The sequence below is a fragment of the Vanessa tameamea genome, chromosome 24 (assembly GCF_037043105.1).
Source record: "Vanessa tameamea isolate UH-Manoa-2023 chromosome 24, ilVanTame1 primary haplotype, whole genome shotgun sequence".
In the NCBI taxonomy this organism is placed as follows: Eukaryota; Metazoa; Arthropoda; class Insecta; order Lepidoptera; family Nymphalidae; genus Vanessa; species Vanessa tameamea.
In genome coordinates this window covers 169,027-191,485 of record NC_087332.1, presented here as the reverse complement: position 1 = coordinate 191,485, position 22,459 = coordinate 169,027, and the positions used below count along the sequence as shown (strand labels likewise).

Genomic DNA, 22,459 nt, shown 5'->3' with positions numbered 1-22,459 from the left:
ATTCTTTCAGAACATTTTTAATTACACATTACGATCATAAACAGTCTTACTTACAAACGGTGTTTAATTTGCGTTTAGTTATATGATTAGTTATATTATAAAGATTAGTAGTTTATTGATTTACATTCGAAAAAGAAGACGACATCATTGCTTAACCAATCGTCCTTTCGACAACATTTATACCTAAAATCGTTATTGTATTAATATTATATCGTATGGATTGATAGAATGACATTTATTTTAAAAGTTTTAAAAAGTAATGTCCGAGAACTGTCTTTCGGCGCATAGTTTATTAACAAATGATCAGATTATTACTATAAGATACATTTAAATCTCTCCAGATTCTTTTAACCTTTACCAAAAATCCGCATCGGTAAATAGTATACTCCAATTTATAGTTAGGTCAATATTTCTGCGAACGACATACGTTTAGTAATATAATTAGTAGAAGTACATTATTTAACTGATAATCTGTCTAATGATATAAATCCATCTCAACATGATTGAAGGTTACAAAGGTTCCAGGAAATAATTACTTCTATGAGAATCTTCAATCGATAACAGTTATGTTTAGTTGCTTGCTTTTGTTCGTCTCGAAGCGGTCCATTGTCTTGATATCCATTATCATCACAATCGATATCGCGAGCACGGTCAGCATCATGAACGTCACCATGAGACCGGACCTGTGGGTTGAAGTCTCGATGAAAATAACAATTAACCCCAAAAGTTAAACGTAACATGGAAAGATTTGTCAGTCAGTGAGGTCAAATACAGCGTTGCAGAACTATCGATAGTTTGACTATCGACAGTTGACCTCGAAAACTACTCAGGACATCGATAGTTTTGATCAATACTTTCGATATTATCGATATCTGCTCTCCGTGAGCAATACTTTTGTTTGCTATACTATATATATACTATACTATATACTATCGATAGTATCACTAGCTCTCTGTAAGCAATACTATTGGTAGCAACGATACTATTGAAACTATCGATATTTTTGGACTATCGATAGTTTAGGATCAAAGTAATGGCTTTTGCAATACTATCGCTAACACCTTCACTATCGATAGTCTATCGATAGTCTATCGATATTGGACTATCGATATGCAACACTACCAACACTACCAATATTACATTAAGAAAATTTAATCTTTAATATCCTTTTTTTATTGAAACAATTAAAAATATTCCTTGTTTCAATTCACTTGTGAATCATCATTCACAATTTTTCATTATACGTATTTCGTATTATTTGCATCATATATTCAATATGCTAGTTAGATAAGAAAACCTTGTAGTAAACATAGTGCATGTCCTTTGCAAAATTAGTTCCAATATACAAATAAAAGACAATTTGTTCAGTTCTGGTAATGCTCATTAACAACAATCCATTATTGCTGGAATTATAGAGATATAATTAAAACCTGTCGTTGTAAGCGGTATCTCACCAGATGGGCACAGTCGTGAACGTGATGCAATCGAATGCGTCCGCGAACTTCTCCGTGCTGTCCATAAATACCTGCATCTGAAAACGAATATGTAACCAAACATTCAGAATTTTAAACTCAACTCCTTCGCCAGGCCCAATCAACATTTAGTGCAATACTTTAATGCACGTTTAACTAAAAAGTTTAGTTTTCCGTTAATTAATGGTATCTATTATTACCTGTATATCTGGAAATTCGAGCGTAGCTTCCTCAGATGTGTAGACAAGTGACTGCGAGCAGTGGTACGCCTTCCCCAGAACAGCTGCCGGTGCGTCGGGGGAGGCGGGCGCTTGCAGGTTGAGTCCCGTGCTCTCCAGACCGCGCTTCACTTCGACACCCACCGCCGTCCACCAGCCAGATAATTGTTTGAATGAGAACTCTAGGGTTATCTGGAAACATCAGATGGTCACAATGAAATTTATTTAGACTATATTTTTCTTTTTATAATTTGTACAAAATTACAAAACTCGCCAAGTTCGCGAATTTGCGTCCTAAGTATAAAAAATATTTATAATTACAAAATATTTCGTAGTTAGAAGCATTTCAAAAGTGAATGGTTAAACGGAGTAAATAATGATAAAAAAAAATGTATGTAATTCATGATACTTAAGCAGGTACATTCTAAAATACTTAGAACATTAAAATTGCAAAGTTCAACAAATACAGAAAAATTTAAAGCTCATGTCAAAAAAATGGACTTAGTAATTGTTGATTTCCAGGCGGCACATACAAACATTTTATTGTAAGTTATTGACATAGTCTGTAATTAAAATGGTGGAAAAGACTACTAATGTGTGTCATGCCGGTTCTTCTCGGTAAAAGTGCTTTTATGAGTCTATTTGAATAAAGAATATAATGATTTTATAAATATAATAATTATTTATTTTAAGCAAAAACATATTATGTACTTCAAGGAGCTATAATTGATTTACTAAAGTTAAAAATCATAAAGGCTAATAATGTTGTGTTTGTTGTTGCAAGTCAGATTAAAGTGATCAACAGCAGTTACCAAACCATCATATATCAAAGATATTACCTTGTCTCTAGTATTATCCCCATCAGCAAAACGAACGACCAGGATGGTATAAAGGCGGGTAGGCTTCACGGTGGGTTCTCCCACCGGAGTGTCCAGTAACGTCAATGTACCATCTGGCCACTTCAGTTCTGGCCACCCTGTGGAGTATATCAGAGCTCCTTTACCCGGAGGACCTGTGGAGGAGCGTAACGTTTTATAAATTTTCGGAATTACCTGTGAGCTAATAACAAAAAATACTTACTTTGAAATCCAAAAGCCAAAAGTTGTAACTGACATTTTATATTATAATTCACAGTCATAAAGCTAGAATATTAGGGTGTATTCAATAAAAATATCAAATTATTTGTTAAGCTTTTTATCGAACGTTGATATGACCCAAGTTTATTGTGTAAATAATATTTCTGATATTAAATATGTAAATACGGCTGACCCGTGGCGTTATAAAGGGCGTATTTCGGCAACACCCGAGCCGGTTTCTCTTCTTCGGCGGCGGTCGGTGCACTCGTAGTAGTGCTCTCATCAGAAGCCTGGCGACGCACACGGATCCAGTCACCTTCGTAATCTGACGGCTGGCTTTGAGACACTGAATTTCCTGTATATTTTAAAATACCTATATATATAAATATATCTAATCTATCTAATTTTACCTTAACTTTTATAAGTAAATATAGCCGAGATGGCCCAGTAGATAAAACGAGTGGATCTTTATCGTAGACCGGAGTAGCAAATAGTATTCGCTTGCCTATTTTTTATCTATAATTTATCTCGTGCTCGACTTAAAGTAAAACATCGAGTGGAAACCTGATGTCGAATAACGTTCGACTACATCCACCAACCTACAGAAGAATAAGCTTCAAACCTTCTAATTAGCGTGGGAGCAGACATTTTTTACTGCTGGAATATTTATGCTATGGACTCTAAAGCGACAATATTGTTGTAAAAGTATATTTCCAATAGATCCCAAACAACAATACTTGTTATTGTTGTGTTCCGGTCTGAAGGGTGAGTAAGCCAGTTTAACTACAGGCACAATAGACATATATATCCGTTCCCAAGGTTGGTGACGCTTTAGTGATGTAAGGAATGGTAAACATTTCTTACATCGCTAATGTATATGGCGACGGTGACCATTTACCACCAGGTACTTGGCAAAGTCGAAAACTAAGCGTCTTAATTTTAACTCTTTTGGCGTTAATAGTGCAATGGTACAGGGCCGCAAAGCGATGTAAAAAGTCGTAATTTCGATCCTGACCCCTTGGGCTATTGTCGTCCACTCTCAGCACTCCCAGCTCAAGTTTTACGTTTATTTGAGGAGTAAATAGGAATATTAGTTGAAAGTCTTGAAAATAATGTTGCTTTAGTTCTTTAAAAAATGATTAATAATCGTCTCTATACAATGATTCTCAGTATTTCTTTCAAAAAGGGCTATATTCATATGAATATACTAAATGCTGTTGTAAACAAATTGTGAAGCAATTTTCAGTAGAGCACTTTATTAAAAATATCCGGAAAGGAGTCGAGCTCAAAAATTATAAATAGGTCGGAGAGTTCTAAGCAGCAGCATTACCCCAAAGTAAAACGTCGGAAGACATAATACTATAAAAATAATCAAAGTATACTATTCCAGCAGTATACAAATAGCAGTGAAGATATTTTAATACGAATTCTTAATAAACAATATCGATTATTTTTGGAATTGTATCTGCCATCTGATTATAAACACATTCGTTCATTGGTTGGCAAGAAATGCTTAAAATTTCATACACGATAATATTTATGGATAAGGGGGTCACCCTTGTCCATGAATATTAGCCAATCAAACCAATCAACGAACCAAAACGCCACCAACCTTGGAAACTGAGATGTCCCTTGTGCCTACAGTTACACTGAATAATTCACCCTTCAAACCAGAACACAACAATACCAAGTAATAACTGTTTGGCGACGGAATATAAGTGAGTGGTACCTACTCAAATTAACTTTCACAAATCCCTTTCAACAAGTATTTACAAAGTAAATTCATTTTTAGAAAGACTACAATTATTAAATTCAATATTTTTATAATATATATCAAAATGTGTAAGTTGCTAAAACATCGGCGCAATTGAAAGTATTGTCTCCAATTATAAATAAACAATTTTTCAGTAATTTTGTGCCAACAGAGTGTTGGCTGACAGCCATCAATGAATAATCGAGAATGAAAAACGTCTATTTTATTTTATTAGTTTATTTTTGTATTTCAGCGTCAGCTCGAATTATTAATAGTCATCGATTAATGTTACGCCTTATTCCACTTTGGCTTTAAGATTTGGAAAAAATATGAGCGTATGCTTGCTTATGGTCCAAGAGACATGTCTCGGAAATTATTGAGCTAAAATAAACATCAATACGAAGTTTATCGTTGTTTTAAATTTTACGAAAAGTTAAGATATTCTTAAATATCAATAATTTAATTATTAAAATTATAAAATAGAAAATCATGTATCGTCGACGAGCTCCGCGTCGAAGTTTCTACATTATTAAAACAGTTACAAATCTATTCTTACAATTAGTACCTAGTGTAGAATTATGTATACTGTCGGAAAACTCAACTATTAATTTTTAGTGATATATAAAAATAAATCGATATATCATCATAGAATAGTATGGTTCAATTAAATATTGTTTTGAAAACCATTTTAGTTGAATTAAATTAACAAAATTAAATTTATAATGTACCTCTTTGTAAACAAAAAATTAAAAGAGTTTTAATGCATTTCCTGCTTACGTAATACTGGAACGCCCTTATTTGTAACAGAACACATCGCAGATAAACATACAGTGATAACAACGAATTCAACTGCCAATTTACAATCACAAAACATAATTTATAAGTGTCCACTTACCTAAAACTCCCAGAACACGACCAGCACCATAAATATCCTGAAGTCTAGCGAATGTCTCGGTCATCTGCGCATCACGCTCCGACCACGGCCCTTGCAGCGTCAGAACCTGGTAATGAACCACTTATAAAACAAGTGGAATAAACAAATGTTAGCATAAAACAACATCCCGTCTTATCGCTTCTGGTTGACAGGAGGGCTCATTTCTCTGCTACAGGCTCGGAATAATCTTAAAGCAACGGAGTACTCATAGTTATGAACTGTTGAAAAATAGTAACTACTAAGTTTCTTGCCGGTTGTTCTCGGTAGAATCTGCATTCCGAACCTGTGGTACCTTCACTTAATATTGTTTGTTAAATGACGATTTAAAAGTGCTTGTAAAAGCCTACTTGAATAAAGTATATTTTGATTTAGATTTTTTGAGTATTATACAGTAACTATTTCTCATTTTGATTTGTATTTACGTTCTCAATGTATATGTATGTACATAAATAAATATTATATTGTAATACCCATAGCTATATACATATATATTATATTATAATACTTGAAGCATATCCCTGAGGGGGACAGTAATAAATGTTTACTCATGAAGAGAGGTTGTTTCTATTAACACCGCGAACACCCGTCCTTATAATATACAAATTATTTTTAGAGACTAACCACCCCTACCATCTAGGTTCCGGTGAAGAAGAATTATTATTTAATCAATTAGTGAATCGTATCTGACTGACCAACTGCGAATATAGAATGTAAAGTAAGTAAAAATGTTTTTCCTTGAGAAAAATCCATGGGCAATTTTATTGATCTAGCAGATATTTATCATTCATAAATTCAAATAATTTGTAAAAAAATACATTATATATAGAGCATATAATTCAATACAATATTATACGGATGACAAAAAAGCATGGAGATAATACTTGTTGACTTTCATGGAGGATTATAAAGTATATTTTCAATTTTAGTAGTCGTTGTAATTTGATTCGCTACTTAAGTCCTGTTATCATATTTGTGATTACCTTGCCAATAGCCATTAAATTACAGCACCGGCGTTTGATCGCCATTTTGAATTTACCTTGACCTACTTTAAAGGTTAGAAATAGCAATCAATTTTTACAAGTGTTTTTCATTTTTTTACTATGCTAATACGACTAATCAAATAAAGTTTTATTTGCTCTACTCGTACTATTAACTTCAACGATTCCTTCCGAATTATAAGAAATCAAAGTAAAATATAAACACTACCTGCTCTACTTAAATGACACAACATTAATTACATACCTGAGTTTCGTTGATAATGTAATCCGGGTGGACGTCTAAAAAGTCCTGTGGTAGAACCAGTGTCGTTTGACCCTCCAACATTTTCCTTAATCTTGGAAAATTGCCACTGGATAGGGGCACCGAATCCTGGTTATTGAACACCACGATAGCCGCTTGTTCTCCGTAAATCTTCATCAAGTCATCCTGGTCCAAGGCCTTGAGAGCTGGCCGTTTGTACTTTTCAAGAGATTTCGGTCCAAAGAATAGGAATGGACCTTCCAAATTTGCATTGCAAGCATAACATATAAGCGATAGAATATACATGGTTCCTGAGAGCATTTTCGGTCGTCGTTGGAGCTCACCAAGTGGTACAATGGTGGAGCGCGTATTGATTTCTTTTCGCGCCTGCGCCGTGACGTCGAGTTTAATAACAAGGGATGAATTCAAATACCTCGTTTTAACATTGATTTAAATATATCATACCTATCATACCTATATGAGTTCACATAACAAGATAAAAAAATACATAAAATTAAATAAATTCATTAATAAAACAAAAAAAATAATTAGTAATACTTATAAATATCAATATGTATACAAAATGAGAAAAGAACGGTCACATTTGATTAATAAAGTAAAATCATGTAATAATAAGTTGCAAAATAATAAATTGATATATGACAATAACATTGAACATCTGCAACTAGAAATTTCTAGCCTCCAGAGATCATTAGAATTTGTAAATAAAAAATATGACTTGGCTCAAAAACAGATAGAGGAACATATACATGCAGCCAACAATCTTCTTGAGCTATGCACCTCGAACTTGGAAAAATTTGAGTCCTTATCAAAGGAATCCATGTGTAACTGTTTGCATACTCAAGAAAATGAGTTGGCCTCTGCTAATACTAATATTAACACAGTGTCCCAACCTCTCAAGTTGAGTCAATGTTCACCAGGGTTCCACAACCACAATAAACTGGGGTTAGAAATAAATATAAATAAAAATGTTAAAAATGTTATAGTAGTATCTGACAAGTTAGGTCAGGGCTTTGGCTCAATACTAAAAAGTGAGATAAAAAATGTAGTCAATACATGCTCACCCGGGGCAACCTATCAGTACCAAATAAATAAGATAAGTTCTATGCATCTGGATTCCAATAATATAGTTGTATTAATGCATGGAGACAGCTTGGCTCTGAACAAAAATAATCTAATTAAGAATATAAAATTATTATGTAAAATTCAAAATCAAAAGAAATGCAAATTTATAATTAGTACATTTCCATATTCACATACCTTGACAGATGCACAGAATTTACATATTTATGACTTAAATGTATGTTTATACAATTTGACCCGACATTGTAGCAATGATTTTATGTTATTTGACATTAATAAATTCATATATAGATTTAAGTTGACAGGAGGTACTACGTACCTACCAATAAAATCCAGAAGACAAATTGGTAACCTAATTGCTTACAATATTAATAATTATTTTATGCCTAATGTTACCAAGGATCATATGCATAATAAAAATAACAATTTAATTTATATTAACACTGACAAAAGTAATTTAAATTGAATTTTAGGACAAAAGAGGTAGTCTCTGGCTCAAGTATTATTAATACTAATATTAATTTACCTAATAGTAATTTAACTTTGGATAAATTCCTAAATTCTAAAATTAGAAATAATCAAAACAATAATAATAGTAAACTTGTAAACCTGGTGCACCAAAACATTCAAGGAATGGCTGGAAAAGATTTAGAAATTGAGTTATTCATAAACAGTAATGCCATTGATATTTTATGTATAACAGAACATTGGCTTGTAAATTATCAGTTTATGTTTAATTTCAGTGGTCACCAGATGGCTAGTATGTTCAGTAGAAAAAAAGCTATACGTGGTGGCTCATTAATACTTATTAACAAAAATCTAAAATTTAAAGAACGTAAGGATGTTGTGAGCCTTTCTATTGAGCAGACTATTGAAATAGCCTGTGCAGAGCTTGAGCATGTCATTGTTGTATGCGTATACAGACCTCCTAGCGGGTTATATGAAGCATTTGAGAAAATATTGGAAAGTGCATTATTGAAATTATCTGGATCAAGTAAATATATTTTTATTTGTGGTGACTTTAACATAAACTTATTAGAAAACTATAGCACAAGTATTAGATTCAGATCATTATTATATTCATATAACCTCATTAACTTATTCTTAGAGCCAACTAGAATCACTGAATCCACTGCAACATGTATTGACAACATATTTACCAACTGTGTACCTAATCATAAATGTATTATAAATATGTTAAGTTCTGATCATTGTGGACAGTTGGCTTCATTTAATTCGCAAATAAAAAATAATGCTAAGGATTTAAAACAGACATTTGTTCCAATCAATTTGTATCGAATTGAGAAGTTCAGAAGTAATATCATGGCAAAGCTCTCATATTTACAATTAAATGATAATTCTAATGAGCTTTATAACAATTTTTTTAAATTAATTAAAACAGAATTTAATGCCACATTTACTTCCAAGACAGTCTATTCTAGGAATTTTCTTAAATTTAATGATTGGGCGACTGTCGGAATTCACAAGAGTAGGCAGAGGTTGTATGAACTTTATAGTGAAAGATCATACAACCGGTCTTTTTCATTTATCAGTTATGTTAGTGCCTACTCTAAACTGTTCAAACGTGTATGTCATACAGCTAAATCATTGCATATAAAAAAAAAAATTATTGACGCACCTGATAAAATTAAAATGACATGGAAAATTATTAATTGTGAAACTGGAAGAGTCAAAAATAACATCTCCGACTTTAGCTTATCTATTGACAACAATTTATTTTCCTCAGATCGGGATGTTGCAACTGTTTTTGAAAAATTTTTTGCTGACATTCCATTTTCGACTACTAACTCATTAAATTCCTCTCCTACCGTTGCTGAATCATTATTAAAAAACCACGTGGAAAAATGTAATATTAGCTTTAAATTTAATACAGTAAGTGTAAGTGATGTAATAAGTTCCTTCAGATCACTAGATATTAAGAAAACGGCCGATCTGTGGGGGATCTCTGTCAAGGTAGTCAATTCAATAATTGATGTAATCGCACCCTACCTTGTCACTATATTTAATAAATGTGTCCTTAGTGGCGTGTTTCCTGACCTCATGAAACATAGTAGAGTATTACCAATATTTAAGTCAGGTAGTACATCAGACCCCAACAACTATAGGCCCATCTCTGTACTACCAACTCTTAGCAAGATCTTTGAAAAATTATTACTAAATCAAATGCTAGTACATTTTAACAATAACAAGTTGCTACACAAGAAACAATTTGGATTTACAAGGGGTCGCTCGACAACTGACGCTGGTGTTGAGCTCGTTAAAAATATTTACAGGGCCTGGGAGGAGTCACAGGATGCCTTAGGGATATTTTGTGATTTATCTAAGGCCTTTGATTGCGTGCAACACGAAACTTTGGTCAGGAAGCTACGTCATTATGGAATTAGGGACACTGCACTCAGTCTTCTGATTTCGTATCTGAGCAATCGGATTCAGAGGGTTGATGTAAATGGAAAGAGATCTCCCGGGTCTCCAGTTACTGTGGGGGTCCCTCAAGGATCAATTCTTGGACCATTCCTCTTCCTTGTTTATATAAATGACCTGCCACATCTCCTAGGTGATAAACTCGAGATAGTATTGTTTGCTGATGATACTTCTTTAATTTTTAAAATAAAAAGACGTCTTTCAATATATGACGATGTGAACAATACTCTCTCTGAAATAGTAAATTGGTTTAGTGTTAATAATTTAATGTTAAATAGTAAAAAGACTAAATGTATTAAATTCACTACTCCCAATGTAAGATGTGTCAAAACGAGTGTATGCTTAAACGGGGAAGCATTAGATGTTTTAGAATCAACAGAGTTCCTTGGTATGACAATAGACTCTAAGCTCCAATGGGGCCCCCATATAAATAAGTTGGCGAATAGACTCAGCTCTGCAGCCTATGCGGTAAAAAAAATTAGACTTTTGACTGATGTGGATACGGCTCGCCTTGTGTACTTCAGTTATTTCCACAGTATAATGTCGTATGGCATCCTACTCTGGGGTAATGCAGCTGACATTAATACTATTTTTGTACTGCAGAAGAGGGCTATTCGTGCAATTTATAACCTGGGCCCAAAAGATTCGTTAAGAGATAAATTTAAAGAAATTAAAATAATGACTGTCGCTTCTCAATTTGTTTTTGATAATGTTATGTATGTACGCAAAAACATAAACGATTTTCCCAGAAATTGTGACGTACATTCTATTAACACTAGGAACAAGAATAAACTTGTTACTCCAAGTACCCGATTACACAGGGTTAGTAACTCTTTTTTGGGGCAATGTATACGTTTTTACAACAGGATCCCAGAAAACGTTCAAAATTATTCAATTATAAAATTCAAAAGAATCGTTAAAGAGCGTTTGTGTGCTAAAGGATATTACAACACTAATGACTTTTTAGTTGACTGCACACCTTGGGAATGAAATGATCGCCTCCAGGCTGTTTCAAATAACTAAAATATAATAATTATTGTACATGCAAAATGAAAAAAAAAAAAAAAAAAATATCCCGCTGAGTTTCTTTCGCCGGTTCTTCTCAGGTCCGAGGTGCTAAATTCCGAACCGGTGGTAGATTTTTGACAATCAATAAGCAAGTGTAAACACTTCTATATTGAATAAAGATTTTTGATTTGATTTGATTTGAAAAAATGCATTTTTTATCCGCTTTCATTACCTTTTAGAAGCTTGGTTACGGGTGTCAGTAAATATAAAAGATCATTCTTTAATAAAAACATTTATTGTACTAGATTATAATAACTTATTTTATACAATTAAACATCTCATCAGATAGAGGAGTGTACACAAGCCAACGCTAATCGTCTGTAGAGGAGTTGAAGATGACCTCGACGAAAAGAAGAATGTCGGTTCTGTAAATAAGTATAAGAATCAATTACGCTGTTTGTAAAACATATTTTTTTATTTGATAGTCAGACGAACATCTTAGTCAGCGTGATTATGATAATATATATGATTGGTGAAAAGAGTAACTACTGAGTTTCTTATCAGTTCTACGGGCCAGGCCCGGTAAATATACGTTAAATTTGACCGTGGAAAATGTCGATTCAAAATAATTGCTTGTAAAGTCTTAAAAAAAAAAATTTGATTTTGGTGAGCTAAAACAAAAGTAAAGAAATCCTAATAAATTTAGTTCTCTAATTGTTTCCTATTCATAATCGAATATGAATAAACGTAATATACCCACATACAGAGAACTGTTGTTTATTAATTAAATCAAAGTAGTTAAAAAGTCCGCCTGATGGAAATATCATATCAAGACACTGTGACTTTCAGCTCGTAATTTCTTTCGATAGTATATCTGCATACAGATTCTTAAAAGTATTGATTGAATCCCTAGTCAATTTGGTTATTTGTAAAATTTGCGCTGAGAGCATTTTTAGTATTCGTATTTTCCCAACATCTTGGTCTTCTATTTGGTATTGTATACTATCATAGGTAAATATTTATTTGATTTTGTAAGTTTAATATTCCACGTCTTACTTTTTCTTTCATTCGGGTCAGTAACGCCGCACTGACGGTAGGAGATGGTTCTCTTCCGCTTGGGGTCGACGAAGCCAGGGATGAATATTGAGGGAGAATCTAATCGCCCTGATGCTAGTAACCTACAAACAAATTGCCAACTTGACACCATTTCTATTACAGATTTGCAGGACAGTAATCACTATAATTATATATAAAACATATATTATTCTATATACATATATATAAAACATATTCTTCTTTAAACGACAGAGGTGTTGTTCGCGTCATTGGTGTAAGTTTTTACTATTTTGAATGAGTTTAGTTGAAGCCAGTGAAGTTCCAGACTAATGTTGTCAAAGCAATAGCAGAAAATGTTTTCGGTACAGGAAGTAATAATAAAATTGTTGTTATATGTTTACGGGTTACAATGGTTGAAAACTGAAAGAATATATTTCATTATGAACATATAAATAAGAAATAAATGCATGTATAAAACGAACTAATCAAATGTATGGAGTGAATTAATGGGCTGCTATGTGGTATGCGGCTGCTAAATTCCGTACTCAGGGTTCCTTTAACTTCTCCATTCTCGCGTTGGTAATACCTCGTCAGCATTTAGAATCTGAAGAGTCACCTAAGGATCTTACTTAGTGAAATCTAGCTCGAGTCGGCTAGCATCAGGGCCTGTGAAGTGCAGCAGCACCTGCACGCATGCGCCCGCGTGCAGCACGCGAGTGCGCCGCGAGTCCACACCCACCATCCACTCCGGCACCCCCATCACTCGCCTTACTTCCGCAAGGAACTGACCCCTGACAAACAATAAAACATAAATGAAGAAAATCTTCATCGAGGAGTACAACCAAGGTAAAATAATAAATAGTGGAGTCTATTCAACTCGAATAATTGCAACATAATAGAGAAGATTTATAGACTATATGCAGAACCTAGTAAACAGTTGTTAAAGATTTATATTTCTCATAAGTTGTACGGACGTTAGTCAGAATATTAGTCCAAAAGATTATACTTACAAAACAAATCTCGGAGGCTTCATAATATTGACGAACTTTATGATATCCTTGTCGGGTAGTATGTTGGCGCAGGCGAAGCGCTCCGAGCTCCTGTCGGGACCAAATATCACGAGAGAACGACTCATCGCAGACACAGTCCCTTCGAGTGGGAGGTTGCTGTCCACGAACATTTGCCGCTGACCACCTACGGCTGTTGCGAAAAAAATAGTGCTAGGTATTATTTTTTTTCACCTTCCTTGTTGACACTCCATTAACTCTATACTGGCACTATAAGAAATACACAATTATTCCATACTCTAAACAGTCCCTAACATTAAAGTAAACTGAAACACAATATAATATACTATTGCTGTTTGATGATATATTCTATCATCAAACGACTGATGAGAGTGAGGTACCAAATTGGACCTGCACAAACCATTACTATCCATAATACCTATACTAAACTATAATACCTACTACAATTGTACCTAAACTCTATTCCAATCATAAGCGGAAAATAAATAGACAATATTTGACATCGAATTCACGCGACATAATTGGCCGAGAACTTAAATTATCTGTGATATTCATTATGGGTTTGCGAATGCGAAAGTCGATGAAGCTGTTATCGGAACTTCGGAAAAGTATTGTTTCATAAATAAGGATATATTAAACAAGAACTGTTAGGAGTGTCCAATACAGCTGAGCTTTATATTCCTTCCTTCTTCTATTGAAGTAGCCTTTACACTGTTAACAAAAGGCTTAAACGAAATTATAATTTTAGAATAGATTATACAAATTGTAACAACATAATGATTAACAGTACAAACTTTTTAATCAAATAATGATAAATTAAAAAATATTATGCTTTAATTTTAAAATACCGTATAATAAATTTCTCATTTTTTTGTTTATTTATATTCTTAAGATAAATTTAGTTTCTTATACTCTAGTATAATATATTATAGTTAATTATGTTCATTGTATATATGTAAATATAAACGACTAACTTATGGTTCCGAGTCTGGCCGTCAAGTCGCCCACGTCGCACCTCAAAGGATTGTCGGCGCCACACTCTTGGTTATAAAGGTCGTGCTAAAATATGGCACACAATACATTATTTGTTATAAAGTTGTTCTGCTTATTTTACTATTTAATTATTTGGTAATTTCCCGTATTTAAGTTTTATAATCAAACGCTCTCGGTTGTGGCGATACTCTTATTTATATAAGAAATTAATTAATACATGCATGCATAATAATTAGCAAAAAGATAGCTCCGTTGAATGAGTCTGCAGTAGTATTTCAGCAAACTGTCTACTCCATTGACACGCTGTGTATTTACTCACGTTAAGCGGGTCCGCCAGTTGCGTGAAGTACGGGTTCCAGCGGTAGCCGCCGGCGACGCAGCGCGTGCCCGTCACCTTCACCGCCGCGTCCACGCCCACCGGGTTCACGAACACCTCCCATCTGTGGTGGTGAGTCTGTCGCACAAACACGATACGGGATTACCATAGCCATAATACTATCAGAGGTAAACGTATACAAATTAAATCAAATTTATTTTTTATATATTTGTCTGGCGTGGTCCCCTCGCACACCAGTTATTTAGTGAGATCCCTAGACCCAGGCCTAGCAAACTTCTTTACTTGAAAGATGTAAATCGAAAGTTGCTACTCACGAGGTTGGTGTCCCTGACTCCCGGGTGTCGCAGCTTGACTTCGAGAATGGTGTCGCTGGTGCTGCCGTCGCCGTGCACGAGCTGCGTCATGCGTACGAACCCGTGTGCGAACCCCCCGGGGTGGTGGAAGGACGCGATGGCGCGGATCTCGCGCGCCTCGGTCGGGCTGTAGCCGCGCTCGATGGACGAACACGCCCAGCGGCGGTCTTTGCTCTAACACAATATATTTATATCATGCTTTTATGTATCATAAAAAGAATCATTTCGTTTTTTTTCTGAAAAAATCAGATCAAACTTTACCCATTTAAGATGCTACGAAATGTTAAATAAATTGTAAGAGGTATATAACAAAATAAATATTTTCGAATTACGTTTCACTTGCATATAAAAAAATAAATTGTACCTTCTTGTGGAGAGCGACGGACCGGCCCAAAATACTATAAGGCCCATACAGAGAGAGTTGCGTCTCGTTGTAGTAAGTTGTTAACGTTTTAAAATTGTCAAGGAGACCGTACTTTTCACCTAAATCGCCAAGTTCGTACTGGTCTGCAGTTCCTGTAAGGAATAGCTAAATGTGCTATTATTTATAATCTTTAATATTTTTTAGGGAAGAGTGTAAAAAGACTTTAATTTTTATGTAAAAGATAGGCAGACGGGCAAGTGGACCACCTGATAGTAAGTGGTCACCACTGCGCATAGACATTGACGCTGTAAGAAATAATAATCATTCCTTACATCACACCAATGCGTCACCAACCTTGGGAGCTAAGATGCTATGTCCCTTGTGCCTTTAGTTACACTGGCTGACTCACCCTTCAAACCGGAACGTAACAATACTAAGTATTGCTGGTTGGCGGTAGAATAAATGATAAGTGGGCGGTGCCTTCCCAGACAAGGGCTTGCACAAAGCCCAAGTAAAAGACTTGAAAAATGATAACCTCACCTTTAGCAGTCGGAGGACTGAGCGATTTGTTCACGTGGAATGGGTTGTAAGTATCGTAAATTGTCGTCTTCTCACAAGGGAACTCCAACTCTTTTTCTATAGGAGTCTGCAAAACAAGAATACCATCAATATTTCTTAATATTATGACCGTTTGTCAATTTAAAATGAATTTATAGGTTTAAGTTAAAGTCTTCTTAAAGTTAAATTCTTACTAACCATATGTATCTTGTAATTTCTGATATCTTCGTCCAGTCCCTCCAGCGTGACTTGGACATTGGTTATGTCGTATTCTGACTGCTGAGTTAACTCCAGCTTGCCCTTCAACCCCACAGTGTTTCCGTTACCGAACCAATCTTGAATAACAGCTTTGCGACGGTGATGACCATTCACGCTATTAAAAAGTATTAATAATAAAGGCTGGTTCAAATTGAAACCCAACTTGTACAATTCTTGACAAGTTCTTGTATTAATAAATCTATTGACATTAAATTTGCCACATTCTCAATCGTAAAACTTTAGAACATGATTATTGTTAATTTCTTCACTAACGTTATTGGTCATTAAAAAGAAGCATGAATTCTGTAATAACTAACATGGAGCAAGCCAGTCTCTCCCCGCGCGCAACAGGTCCGTGGTCGTCGTAGATCACGAGCGAACGTCGCAATACAGAGCGCACGCCCGAGAGAGCGATCAAGCTGTCCGTGAACAGCCGTCGCGTCAGGCGAGCGCTATCCACTTTCTTTCCAGCGATGGATAACATGCCATGCCTGCAAAATGACATTATTGTAAAAACCGTGGCCGTATTTTATGAAGGCAATTCATCTATTGGAAGGCAAGTGACCATCGTCATGGCCGAAAGACGAACTTTAACAAGAAATTTAAAGAAATGAGCATTGCATCGCCAATTCTGCGTACTTTGCTATACGATACTAGAACTAAAAGTCATCTTCTATCATCACGAAAAATATTGGTTTTATAATATACATATTTCACATCAATTGATAAGATGTAATGACACTGAGTTATTCGTCCTTCAAACACAACATACAGAGTAAAGCGGTATAACTAACGATTAGAAGGTATAGGCAAGCACAGAGGATGACTCAGTACACTACCACCGGGATGAATCTTTTCAAATGCATATTTATGAAAGCGCATAAGTGCGTGAAGTAGGTCAGAACATTGATATATTATGTATAGTTTGAAAGTGTGTTAGACAACGTAAGTCCATCGTTAAGCAACCGAAGACGCACCTCGTCGTGAAGTCTCCTAGACGACACAGGCCCTCGTGCGCCGAAGAGCATGAGCGCTCCGGGTTTCGCGCGTCCACTTCCATGTCTTTCTGCTGCAGCACGCGGCCGGCGCTGAGGCAACGCGCCGTCCAGTTGTAGTAATCCTTGCCTGGTGCGTGTTCGTGAATAGCCCAGCGGTGTTCAAAAGTATTGTTGATGCTGGCACCATCCGCGTGTACCTAGACGTAACCAAAGCATTATATTAGAAACTAACATAACTCAGCTCTAAAAACAGAAATAGTATCGATTCTCAAATACCCCAAAAGTGGGCAATAGTCCTTTTTGTTCTCCTAAAGCTCTGGTATATCTTACATCACCAAAAGCATAAACTTTACATTTAACACACATACATTGGTGTTATTTTAGCAGCTTATAAAGCGTTCTGTACGTTTATATGTTTTAATATATTGTATTCGTTGCACTAAATTATTTTCAAAAAGTTTGGAAAATACAGTATTCATAATCCGCAGATGAAGATAGTATGTTACCATGCTCTCAATAATGATCGTGGTGTCCTCCCAAGGTCGTTCCAGAGGCTGCCTCAGTATGACTCTACCGACGATAGGGTAACGGAACACAACTTGCGCAGAGCTCATCTGCGTCTGATACTCCGTGCCATACTCGTAAGGGAGGATTGTAGCGCAGAGTTCGTGTTTCGGTTGTCTCCTGTATATTTAAAGAAACAGAACTAATTTTATCCGTAACAGTATCAATGAGTGAGTAATATATAATGCAAATGTAACTCTGTCTGTTTGTTACCTCATCTCGACAGCGAGAGTCACTAAGCCGATTGCAATGAAAGTTGATATCGAGGTAGCTTTTGAACAATATACATTTTGTGGTCTGATACGGCATTGAGTCAATAAATAACTTTGAAACGGAGAGAATTGCGGTGAATTGCTAATGGTGAAACAATAAATAAAGAAATTTGAATTCGAATAATATTTTGAGGAAAATTAAAGCAGTATTTTGAATTTATTAAGATTTAGGACTACTATCACAAACAAGTTGGCCCTTTTAGACAAAGAGGAGCATAACATTCATTCTCAATGAATGCACTATACTAATATTAGAAATGCTAATAACTATACCAATAAAAGTAACTCAGTCTGTTACTCTTCACGCTGATTCTAATTCTAATTCGCTGAACCGATTTAGGTGAAACTTGTTATAGAGATAGTTTGAGTTCCGAAGAAGAACATAGGCTTTTTAATTCGCCCCTCGAGGGGATAAAAATGCGGTGAAGGTTTGCATTCTATAGCTAAAGTTAGTTTTTTAGGTTAAATATAAGATATATTTCGCGCAGCTAAAGCAAGTTAGGCTAGTGTTGCTATATTTTAATTATTATCTTTAAAATATTTCTTTCCGATATTGTAAAACTCATGAGATTATTTATTGCATAGAATCTGAACAATTGATAAAATATACGTGGAACGCCTGAAAGTGTATAATTGCACAAATGTCGATAGAGTGAATACGAAGGCTACGAAGGCGTTTTGAAACGAAATATCTAATTTTACATAAATAATACGCTATGACGCGCGTGTCATATCACTAACTCGCTTCAAAATTAGCCGCACCAAACCATTAAGCAACCATACCATACACCATTGAATGAATAAATGATCAAATGTCAAAGTTACGAATTAAGTTTTTTGCAGCCAAACATTTCCTGCAAAGTACAGATATCCTCGCAAAATTTGCGTTCATCGTGAAATAAATTGTAAAAACATATTAAAATGATGAAAACATAGTAGTGCTTGTCCCGCAATTGTTAGTTAATAACAGACGGTGTAACCACCGCACTGTATCGGCTCACCTACAACATATAAATACACTAAGCTCGTTACTCTGTATTTACCTCGTCAAAACTACAGCTCTATGCAGAACGCTATTTCGACCACTGAGTGGCAGGAAGACGTCCCAATAAGCTCCGCTGAGCTCGTTCACGAGACCCGGCAACAAGTACTTGTGGTTAAGGTATTCCGTGCGATCCTTGTATTTGCCCAGCAGGTCACCGATGGGATACTGGTCCATTGTTCCCATACCTGTATAAATATTTATACATTTTGTTTTATATTACTATTAAACCTAAGTCCTACCTAGTATATAAGTACTTCTTCAAGTAATCTGATGTAAAAGAAACGCTTAAGCGTAACTAATAAAATTACCACCAAGAAAACTTACATTTACAAAAAAAATACTTACATTTGCCAAGCGATCATAACTACCATTTATAAAATCCTCCCTCAATGTAAAGGTACTCACCTTTACATTGAGAGAAATCAGGACATCTTCAAAGTATTGTCATGATTCGAAAATTAAATAAATTAATCTATTCTACTCTTAACATACATATATGTACATACATCAACCTTACATAAGTGGTGACACAATTAACAGCAAATACCACTACATACTACGTAACATCCGAATTCCGCGGCAAGTATTATGCAAAGCGATAAACAATATTGTACTGGATGAGAGCCAACTACGATCAGATCGGAATCTTAGTTACCCAAATACTAGTTGAATTTAACTATAATTCGTAAACACAGAATTTACTTTCATTAAATAAAACTATATAATAGTTTTGTTAATTTCAACAAAGATTGAGCTAAATATGACAAAGAACAGTTACGCGTTAAAAAAGAAAAAATACTAATCCTAATTCAGTACTTAACATAAGCATACATATAAATACATACTAATAAATAATCAATAAACAAAGACTTTTGATTGGAAATGCTTGGCTCATTAAATTTGAAATAATTAATGTACAAGGCGTTGCACTGAGTTTCATGGTTCGTGGTAAATTCTACATTAGAATATTGAATACGTTGCTTGACGTACGCTTGACGTTTTACTGAAAACTTGTAAAAAATGTATTTAAAGGTGAAACAGTTATGAGCCTACTCAAATAAAGTACAAAGTTTCGTCGCGATATTACATATATAATTGTATATAGACATGTTCAAGACTTTTCATGGTATCTTCAAAAAGGCATACTGTTTTTTTCGAATATATCATAATTTTGAATACACAATTACTCACCAGGAGGTGGTACACTCTTCTCGTCAATCCCAGTTGGATTATATAAATTACCCGTAGTATTACATATGCTTTTCCACTTTTCGGGATCTATAACTTTCGGTGGTAGCTCTCTAATGCTGTACTGCAGCATGGAGCTCACAAATCTAAGATTGGACTCGTAATCCTGATCTGAAGCACCGAGCTGGAAATTCGCCCATGTCGGATCAAATGGAGATCGCTGATTGAATTCCACAGTGCCTTTAATCCCGTCCGAGTTGATGAGAGCTCTGCATATTAAAATAAAACATGTTTTCTTATTACAAATTTGACAACTAAATAACTTACAGTAGATACAAAAAACAAATTAGTAAAACTGTGTTTTTATTTTCCCTCAGTCGCCTCTGAATCCGTGAATAATTTTATATAAAATCGCACTTACTTGGTAGTCTTTGGCTGCATCGGTCTCAACTTAGCACAAGCTAAGAAGCTATCGGAATGTCTAGTATCAAATATCACAACATAAAGATTCCTCTTCGTGGCTTCCATGTCACTTCTCAAGATATTTAAAACTTCATCCTTGTATAACTTCTTCATTTTCTTCTCTGTCGCATCGGTCGCCACTTTAATTAGACCTAACCGGCTATCCAGGTCACCAACACTCATGCCCTCGCCGCTGTTTTCAGGATTGAATACTAATTGAAGAACATTGCAATTATCTTCATGACTGCCCTTATCTGAATCGAATATATCTGTCACGAACAATTTCCACTTATGTTCGGTATAACCGAGACCTTCTTTCAATACTTTAGTATGGTAGAGGTCAGCTTGGACATATGAATCAGTCTCGTCGAATTCGGGCGTCGTTAACCATCTAAAATTCAAAGTACCGGCTATGGGGGAAGTAAATCTTGCGACTGCATGCTTTTCAGACAACATGTCCGTGGACAAAATGGAGGCACAGATGACTCTGTCCCTGTCTGCAGTTTCTAATATAATACTTTTACCCCAAAGGCCCATGGGACCGGTTAACGTATTTTTACTCTCGAATTCCGCATGGTCTTTCCCAGGTACTATCAAGTAACCAAGTTCCTCTGTCAAGTCTATCAGCTCTTTACCGAGACTGGATTCTGAACACCTTTCGTTCGACACATCTCTGTAATCTACGGGATATTCGTGTATTGACCACTTCCAAACTCCGTCCGGATATTGTAGAGTCGGCTTCAAGTTGGTTCTAATGCCAATAAGAGTGTCATTTTTACTAGAAAACTCGATTTCTCCGTGCAGCCCATGCTGTGAGATATAGGCTCGGAGTACGAGAGCATTTGCATCTGTGAAAAAAAAATAGCACTTTACCTGATTGTTAGTAATTTAACAAATATTCCCCTGTTTAGCTTCTGGTGAAAGTGGGGCCAACATTAACATTACCCCAAGCAGTCAGAATCGCACCTGCGATGTTCACTTATAATTTGACCTAATTGACGCCAATTAAATCTCCTACGTTGTATATAGTGTCTAGATTAATTCTTATTAAAATTGTATTAAACAAATTTATCAATACTATGGAACACTTATATCTCCAAAATATCATAAACAATGTGTGTTATTTATTTTTTTGTTGTTAATAATTTCCTTAACTTTTATATAGACTTATTATTAATTAAAACGCTCATTTGTTATTTCGTTAAAAAAGTTCGATCTTGACAGCCTTACGTTATTGCATTTGTTTATTATATTATCGCAAAGAATCAGAAATCGCATTGAATTAACTTTTACTTTGTAAGGCCTAAGTGTACTTATAGATTTCAATAGTACAAAAACACTGAGAAATTTATTATATCCTGTATTTAAAATAGCCCTTAAAGTGTGAACCACAAAAGTCAAAATTATTTATATAATCTTGACAGAGGTCAGTTTCGAACGAAAAATATGTTTTCCGACAAATAACACTTATTTTGATATGATTACCAGCACACACCTGTTAATAAAGTCACTAAGAAAATTAAGCACAATAACTTTGGTAAATGACTATGTAAGTTACGCATTTTATTCAATTTTTTTACATTTTCATCACAAATACAATTTCGCTAAGTTATAGTAACCATACTATCTGACTCTAAAAGTGAAAGGCACTGAGTCAAGTATGGTCACAACTTAACGAATGAGACGGCGCGTGTTAGACGGAGACAGATTACTTAACGTCCCAGTTACGAATGCTAA

General features: G+C 35.0%; 1 protein-coding gene across 1 annotated transcript; it reads right to left on the bottom strand.

Annotated features, from left to right (window-relative positions):
- Positions 1–319: 319 nt before the first annotated feature.
- On the bottom strand, positions 320–22,382 carry LOC113403187 (uncharacterized). Its single transcript, XM_026643654.2, has 23 exons — positions 22,218–22,382; positions 20,682–21,570; positions 20,264–20,529; positions 19,071–19,257; positions 17,698–17,875; positions 17,171–17,388; positions 16,511–16,684; positions 16,134–16,308; positions 15,918–16,023; positions 15,378–15,529; positions 14,975–15,187; positions 14,643–14,777; positions 14,305–14,389; positions 13,313–13,502; positions 12,932–13,093; positions 12,302–12,424; positions 6,696–6,960; positions 5,415–5,520; positions 2,960–3,121; positions 2,530–2,702; positions 1,673–1,882; positions 1,455–1,531; positions 320–683 (listed from the first exon to the last, which is right to left on the bottom strand). The coding sequence occupies exons 1-23, from the start codon at positions 22,282–22,284 to the stop codon at positions 551–553; spliced, it is 4,446 nt and encodes a 1,481-aa protein (XP_026499439.2). The 5' UTR covers positions 22,285–22,382; the 3' UTR covers positions 320–550.
- Positions 22,383–22,459: the final 77 nt, after the last annotated feature.